This window comes from Ciona intestinalis, chromosome 1 (assembly GCF_000224145.3).
Source record: "Ciona intestinalis chromosome 1, KH, whole genome shotgun sequence".
In the NCBI taxonomy this organism is placed as follows: domain Eukaryota; kingdom Metazoa; phylum Chordata; class Ascidiacea; order Phlebobranchia; family Cionidae; genus Ciona; species Ciona intestinalis.
Window position 1 is genome coordinate 328,567 of NC_020166.2, and position 8,540 is coordinate 337,106.

The 8,540-nt window shown below is 37.9% G+C and overlaps 1 protein-coding gene across 3 annotated transcripts; it reads left to right on the plus strand.

Annotated features, from left to right (window-relative positions):
• Window positions 1-35: 35 nt before the first annotated feature.
• LOC108950590 lies at window positions 36-8,447 on the plus strand. 3 transcript variants are annotated; one of them, XM_026837571.1, is made up of 9 exons: window positions 36-131; window positions 547-779; window positions 1,011-1,133; window positions 1,883-1,934; window positions 2,383-2,438; window positions 3,327-3,413; window positions 3,632-6,478; window positions 7,304-8,161; window positions 8,228-8,447. In XM_026837571.1, the coding sequence occupies exons 2-8, from the start codon at window positions 764-766 to the stop codon at window positions 7,345-7,347; spliced, it is 3,225 nt and encodes a 1,074-aa protein (XP_026693372.1). In that variant the 5' UTR covers window positions 36-131; window positions 547-763; the 3' UTR covers window positions 7,348-8,161; window positions 8,228-8,447. The 3 variants fall into 3 exon arrangements, with proteins under 3 accessions (XP_026693372.1, XP_026693385.1, XP_018672136.2); XM_026837584.1 differs by having other exon boundaries at window positions 7,304-8,145; XM_018816591.2 differs by lacking the exon at window positions 36-131 and having other exon boundaries at window positions 464-779.
• Window positions 8,448-8,540: the final 93 nt, after the last annotated feature.

Here is an 8,540-nt window from a genome sequence, read left to right on the forward strand (position 1 = left end):
TTTATGTATGACTTCTGTTCAGACAACTCATCAGTGACCACTGGGTTTTAGTGTAACAGGTCAATTACTTTTATTATTTGTTGCAGGAATTTTGTTGCGAATACAAAAGTTACCGATTACGTAATTAAAAGGTAAGTTGCGATTGAATAAAAATGAAAAGCCTAAAAACTTATTATAAAATCTCATTGTTTCAAATTTATCCTTGCTGAAATTTATCCTTGTAGGTGATTTTTTTTCCTGTATGGCTGGCAATTTAGACAACCTATTCGTGTATTTGTGACAAAAGGCCTATCTGGCGTGGCGGGCAACGACAGTCGTTATAACACGGGTGTTCTGTTTCATACACCTCGTGCCAGCTAACGAGTTACCATGTATGTAACTTTGCGGGGGATGTTTAATTTTTGGCTGACAAAATCTTATTAGTGACCACTGGGTTGGAGCAATTGTCGTTAAGTGTCTTGCCCAAGGATACATACGTCCACAATGGTAGCAGCAACAATATTGTCATAACTTTGATTATTGCTGTTACTATAATTCATCCCCCAGGCAACCCTCACTGACTGAAAGCGACGAAAACATTCTCACCGAAGCCGAACTACAACTTTTGCTTGGTAAAAATAAAAACCATCGAAAATATTCCGATGTGGTACAAGCAACCAGTGTAAGAACATATACAGTAGATAACACCGGGGTAAACAGAACAAGTCCTTATCCTGATCTAAGTGAATGTAAAAGCTCTCCAGGGGAATATCTGCTTTCAGGAATGTCCACAGAACAAGGTAGTTAACATAGTTTTATTCAATATTGCTTTTTTTTAAATTTGTAAAAAAAAGTTGATTTGTACATTTTTTATACTTTTTAGATTTGATAACTTTTTGCGCTTCTTCGAAAAAAACAAATGTCATGTTTAATTGAAAATACATGGAAAGAAAATGCTTTTCCATTATATAAAAACAAACTGTAACAAAAATTTCTTTTTTTTATAATTGTTTAAAAACTTCACTCAACAGGAATAAACAAGTTGGATGAACGTAGAGAACCCTCTTTAACTTCTCTACCATCGTCATATGGAGGTTATATACCTGTTCCTACTGCTGCTGCTAAAGTACCAGGCATCCAATGCACTGTTACAGGTGAAGCTGAAACTTTCTTCTAAGTTACATTGTCACGAAATGTTTTTCACGGTAGGCGCACTTTTAAAATACTTACAACAGCGTCAGTGCAAGTTTTCAATCATGGCAGTTGGCATAACTGGGCATAATAGCGCAAACTTTTTGTATGATTTACCTTTTAAACAAAGAGCTTATCAGATTTCCCCCTAATATGTAATATAGCGGCCATTTATAAACAGCGGAAACAGCTAACTACATCAGTTATATTTAATGCAACGGATGTGCTTGCTTTTTGGCAAAGAGTTGTTCAATGTCTGGTAAAGTACTGCAATTGGCACAATTTTGCTCTTCCAACAACTGATGTGGATTTTGATTTTTAACTCATTTACCCTCTAAATACGGGGAATTTACCCTCCTAACAAATTTACCCCAGTTTAACCGCAACCCATCTTACCAAATAGACAATAGTTACAACAGCGAAATTCAAAATAAATTTATGCCAATGTCCATGAATACAAACTTGCGCTGGCCTTACATATGCGTACATAGTCCGGTGTGGCAAACACCTTTAGTCTACAGTTTACGAGCTCGTCGTTGCTACAATTGTGGGCGTATGTGTCCTTGGGCAAGACACTTTAAGGGCAATTGCTCTAACCAGTGGTCACTAATAGGTTGTTTAAATTATCACAAAGATTTAGTTTTGTTCAAATTACATACGCGGTAACCCATAAGCGATTTAATCAACTAAACTTATCAAATTTCTATCACAGAAGTGCCGTGTAATGAAACAATGTATCCCCAGGATTCTACAAACTGTGCCAGGTAAGCATACACAAGTGTTTATCATATGAAACAGGTACAATATATATAGTAGGGTCGGGGAAGATGGGGAACCTTTTCATTCTATTCTCTCGTCACATTTGGTAGTAAACAAAGAACATTCAAAGAAATATAAAACCGTATCCTCACGACTTCCATAGACCGTTGATAATTGTTTAAAACACGATCAGCATATTTGAATGTTATGCGAAAAAGATGTCCCATCTTTCCTTCACCCTACTATATATTACTGTATAAAACAGGGACATTATATAGATTAGAATGCATAGGTCATAGTTTTATCCCAAACATTTTTTCTGTTTTATCAATAAATGTGTTTCAACAACTGTTGTTTTACCATTATTTTCATTATTGAAAACTTCTCCAATCTTCAATATAGTGACCAAGAAGACAAAATAAATTTCATTTATATAAAAGTGTTTTCATGCAGAACAAATTTACCCCCTCGACCAAACAAGCAAAGAAAAAGTTACGAAGATATGAAAGGTGGGAGTTAATTCTCTATATTTGTGTTGCTACAATGTATATTTAGATCTAAGTTGCAATGTTATCCCAAAACTAATCAATTAAAACGGAGTATAAACCATTTTACAAAGTAAATTATACTCCACATTTTTATGAGGTAAATTTATTATGTATATCTGCTAAGTTAAATTGTTACCTCATTACGTCACATCCTCACATAGCGTAGAGCTTTGAACCTATACCCTCTGGTCTGAGGTGAACGCCCTGATCACAGGGTCGGACTGAAGCATGCCATATAGATGAGGAAAACTAAATTGTGAACTACAGTGATTAGTTTAAATAATTGTAACTTATTCATCCTTGCATGGCGGGGAAACGACAGTCGTTATAACGCCGGTGTTCTGTTCATACACCTCGTGCCAGCTTACGAGTTACCACGTATGTAACTTATTTATTCTCGTATGGCATGGTAACGACAGTTGTTATAACACATGAGTTCTGTTTTATTCACCTCGTGCCAGCTTACGAGTTACCACGTATGTAACTTATTTATCCTCGCATGGCGGGCAACGACAGCCGTTATAACACGGGTGTTCTGTTCTATACACCACGTGCCCACTTAGGAGTTACCACGTATGTAACTTATTTATCCTCGCATGGTGGGGCAATGACAGTCGTTATAACACGGGTGTTCTGTTTATACATCTCGTACCAGCTTACGAGTTACCACGTATGTAACTTTGTGGGTGATAATTTTTTTGACAACTTACTCAAACTGTTAAGTGTCTTGCCCAAGGACACATACGCCCACAATGGTAGCAACATTGCGCCTTAAACCCATTACCTCTGGGTTAAAGACAGATGCCATGAGTAGCCGGGTATATTTGCTGATATAAACATATTCTCCAGGTTTGCCAAGCCATACCACCCACCCTACACACACTGTACATAGATATAGCAAACAAAGACAAGGGAAAACAAGTAGTGATCACCAAGGTAAGTTTAATGTATAGTAGGGATTATTGTACTTGTATTTGGGAATCAGACAAGAATTTTGCTGACCAGCGTAAGACGTTCTATTTATATCGGCTTTATCTGGGTAAAGGCTTTATCTGGGTCAGCAAAATTCTTGCCGGAAGAGACAAAATACAAGAATGATATGCCTGGTAGTAACATACAATGAATATATTGTGTTTAATTTTAATTTATATCAGATAACGCAATGGAACAGAAAATGTTGGTCAACACTGGGAAAACAGTGTTGCCAGCTGTTTCTTCACCTGTACATGATTCGGTTGAGCGAGCACACAACTCCCTGCTCGAGTTGTCGCACATTATACGACCACATGAGGGAGCTGTTGTAGCGGCAAGAGTGAAGAGTAAATCCTCGATCGAGAAAGATGAAAATCTCGCATCCGATGACGAGGAGATGATCCAGGTCGGAGCCGAGAATTTCTTCGAGGAAGTGATCACCGCAGCTGGCTTCTCCGATCCTCCAGGAGCTGAGAGGATCGGGCATGGATGCGGGGGGGTGGATAGTGGTGTTCCCGCATCTTCTGTGCAGTGTGAGGAGCGGAAAGTAGAAGTTAAAGTCAGTGAGATCCCGATCCCGAGACCAAGGCAGGATGGAGTTACTTATCGGAGGAAAATAAAAAAGAAGAAAATGAGGAAACAGAATTTTGCTCCGGTTGAGGAAAAATATCGATGTACAGATGTTTCAAGGAAAAGACAGATTAAAGGATCTTCGCAGAGTGGGGAGTCTGAACCTACGTGCCAGAGTGTAGAAGTTTTATACAGCAACTTTCCAAGTAATATAACAGTAGCTGATTCTTATGCGGGGTCTGAATATGATACAGGATTGAACAAAGCTGCTTCAGATGGCTGTTTGCTTGTCAATAATCATAATGAAGAAATACAAAGCGTTCAAGTCCCTTACCCATCTGCTTTGTCGTCAGATAAGGCCTCACATAACACTTTAGAAGGATTGTATTCACAGTTTGCGAACTGCCACAATGCAGTTGAGGAAAAAAAGCAAAGCAAAAGGTTCAGTATTACTAGTGACGATTTGGAAGATATTTTCGCTGATTTTGCCGATAGGAAAAGATTTTATAAATCGGAAGAAAATGAGGAGGAAACGAGAATTGCTCCGGAGGAGGAAGATGGTTTTGATGTTTTGGATGGTCGCGTTGTGGAGCCGATTATTGTTCCGAAGTTACAATCTCTTCTGGATGAGAAGAAGACACTTTTTGTAAGTCGCTCCGTGCAGACTTTAGATGGAACGCTGGGGGATCGGAAGAAGAAAGAAGAGCGAAGGATTTCTACTCTCTCCCCTCCATCTATCTCAGACTTCATGAAGAGAACTGGGAACTGGAAGACGGTCCTCACAGCAGTTGAAACACAAACTGAAGAACCAGGGAAGAAGAACATCGCTGATCCCTTGTCTCCGGACTTATATGAATATCAAAACTCAACTAATCCTTACTCCTCACACTTCGAAACCTGTCTTGAGCTCCCGGACCTAACAACGGAGGTTGGGAACCAATATGATGGCGATAACACTTCAGTTCAATCTATCAACTTGACTACAGTAACGAGAGCTACATCGGTGGAGGAAAGAATCCCGGAGCGAAAATTTGGTCGCGCTGTTATACCAGCAAGTCGCATGCAGCCAATTGAGTCAACAATACATGATAGACAGCAGTTGCTCGGAGTTCTTTCGCCGAGATATTCAAGAAAATCTGTTCCCAATCCTACAGAACTTTACAGATCACAAAGTGCAAGAGAATCGCAGTCGAATGAAATTAATTTTCGCTCTGAGTTTGTTGTGGAGGAAAAAAGTGCGCCTTCTACTCCAATTCGTGTGAAGACAGATGAAAATGGACTGAACGTAACGCCAAGCAGGTGGTCGTTTCATCATAAACTCTCATTGTTTGAGGACAATGAGGGAAAAAATGAGAGAAAATTTCCAACATTTAAAGCGGTCGTGAAAAAGAGAGTGAAAAAGTCGAAACTTGAAAGGTACATCCAGGATGAGTTTCCGGGATCAGAAAATGATCGGGATGCGGGGGAAGATGGGAGTGAAGAAGTGGGTGATGAAGTAAAGAAATCATCTTCTGAGGATGGGAAGTTAAAATCTCAAATGTTCACAACAGCTGATGAAAATGGTGTCAATTCATTGAATAAAACTCCAGCAAACCCATCAGCATTGGTGAGGATAAGGAATGAAAAAGGAGTCAAAACCTCAACCCCTGTGGTTCAAAAAGGTCTCGTTTTAAACCAGGTTGGAAAAAAAGTTGGTAATGGGTTGGAAAGTTTGAATGAAAGTTATGCTCCGAAAATCGGTCAAAATTTAGAAAATTTGGATGAAAATTTATCCCTTGAAAGCCAGAATAATGCTTGTAAAGATAGCAATGCAGACAAAGCAGGGCAGAGTTCGTTTAATAATTCATCCCTGCTTCAAATGAGTGGAATACCAAGGTGTCAGGGTTTGCCTGATGTTAGTACTGAATCTAACGCAACTTTCGCTGAAGTGAGGTCTGAATATAACATCACTACAGTAGTAACGGAGCATTATCAAACGGCTGATAATCAACAAATTAACCAGAACTTACTGGATTCAAAATGTAGCAACTCAAGCAGCGTGTTGAGTAGTAGTGAGGAAAGTGAGTTGGATGAGCACGCATGTTCGGAGTTAAGAAGAGGAATTAGTGAATTGTCAACGGCGTTGGCGTCAGATGTTCTCAGGTCTCAAATGAACGATGAAATAATAAAAACTCCGTCATTTTGCTCGAGCGAAAGTTGTGAAATGTCCGGAATTTCTTACGATGATGAAGACAGTGTTTCTAAGGAGAAAAAACGACCACTGTTTCTTGCTGTTAAAACTGCTGACTCGGCACCATCAAATATGTTGAGTCGCTCTGTAGATACAAGTGTTTGGATGGAGTCGCAGGGATCCGTTTGCGTTAAACCACCAGATGTCAGTAGAGAGGATACATCTTCTGTTGATGAAAGTGGATCTCCGTGTTCTGTAGAAACATCAGAAAGTGAAAACGTGGTAAATGGTAAGTTATGCGTATGTGACGTATAGTAGGGTGGGCTGGTAATGTATATTTATGCTCGGAAATGTGTTTTTCATTTGGTAGTAAACAAAGAATATTTACACAACCTCATAAACCTTAACCTAAATGTGCCAACTTTTTACTCCGCCCTTTTAGACATCTTAATGTTGTTGTTCTATATATGACTTTCTAAAAAAATTCGAAAGGTAATCAGCTTCCAGCCTAATTTTTTTAGCCTAAAGATTTAGACCAGAGTTGGTCCATTACCCCAACATTGTATATGCACATTCTATTCTATATGGGTGAGGTCCTACAGTGAGGCACACCATGGGACCTGGGATTTAGACCAGAGTTGGCCCATTACCCCAACATTGTATATGCACATTCTATTCTATATGGGTGAGGTCCTACAGTGAGGCTCGCCATGGGACCTGGGATTTAGACCAGAGTTGGCCCATTACCCCAACATTGTATACGCACATTCTGTTCTATATGGGTGAGGTCCTACAGTAAGACACGCCATGGAACCTGGGATTTAAGCCAGAGTTGGCTCATTACCCCAACATTGTATATGCACATTCTATTCTATATGGGTGAGGCACACCATGGGACCTGGGATTTAAGCCAGAGTTGGCCTATTACCCCAACGTTGTATATGCACATTCTATTCTATATGGGTGAGGCCCTACAGTGAGGCATGCCATGGAACCTGGGATTTAGACCAAAAGTGTTGTGCGTTTGAAAGTGGCGCGCAAATATGAAATCTCCTAATTTTGTGTTTGGTGTAATTCACAAAATATTATATATTTCAAAATATTATTTTAACAGGAGTACAAGACTTACCTGAAGACTTTTCAAGTGAAGAAAAATAATTTTAAATATTTGTTTTTTTCTCGTTGCGTTCCTAGTTGTGTTTTGTTGATTAAAAGTTCCAATTTTTGCGCTAAGAAGACGCCACTAAAAGTGCAAGTTTTATATTCAAGAATGTTACATACCATTTATATAATGTAGTTTAGAATATAAACATGAAGAATTTAGCTCATAGTCGGCGGAACGACATAATTAATTTAAACAACGCTTCTCAACCTTTTTGCTGCATTGGCTAAATGTCAAGTCAAAATTAGAAGCAAAAATTTGGGACCGAATTTCTAAAACTACGTTTTATATAAAATTTTGGCAACATACAAAACATTGAATTAACTTTGTAATGACAATAAACTGTATTTTTTGAACAACTCTAGTAGAGAACCTAACTAAATAGCGAACTTATTTTTAGTTGTTTCCAAAGGGTTGAGAAGCACTAGTTAAAACATACAAGATAAATTTTTCAAAAGAATTAGAACTGTTTTTATAGATGCATCACTTGCAGTAAATAGTATTTATTCTTATGGCAACTTAGCAGTACACCATGCAAGTACAAAATATAGTGACTGCAAAATTTAAGTGAATGAATGAAAATGACATTAGTAGTCACCTATAATGTAAATTTGATCACATGAAATGTATTTAGATTATGGTTTAGATTGAAAATGACAGACTAGATAAAGGAATTGGCAGAATTTTTGTCCAAAAAAAAAACTTTTGGAAAAATGACACAAACTCATGTTTAGTTTAATTTACGACTATTTTATTAAATATATGGCTATAGGAATGTTAAGTTAAAATATTTAGTTAAACAGTATTTTTGTTCTCATTTTTATATTTCCCACATTGGACAGTATTTTTGTTCTCATTTAAAATATTTCTAAACAGTATTTTTGTTCTCATTTTTATCATAAACTTTTGCAGTGATGTCCAATGTGGGAATATTAGAACTTTGTAAATGCGGTGGCTACGTATTCATTTTCGATTGTGAAACACTGATTAATATGAAACTTTTAAATCGGGAATCAAAACTCAATTGTCGTTATAATTGTTAGGACTAAGCACGAATATGAAGCACTTTGTTTTTTTGGGGAAATCTGAGCAAAAACTGCTGTCTGTAATAAAGTACAGGCACCAATGGGTTTTTAACGGTTTTTAAACTATTTTTAATTCGTGCAGAATCCAAGTAGCAAGCATAAAA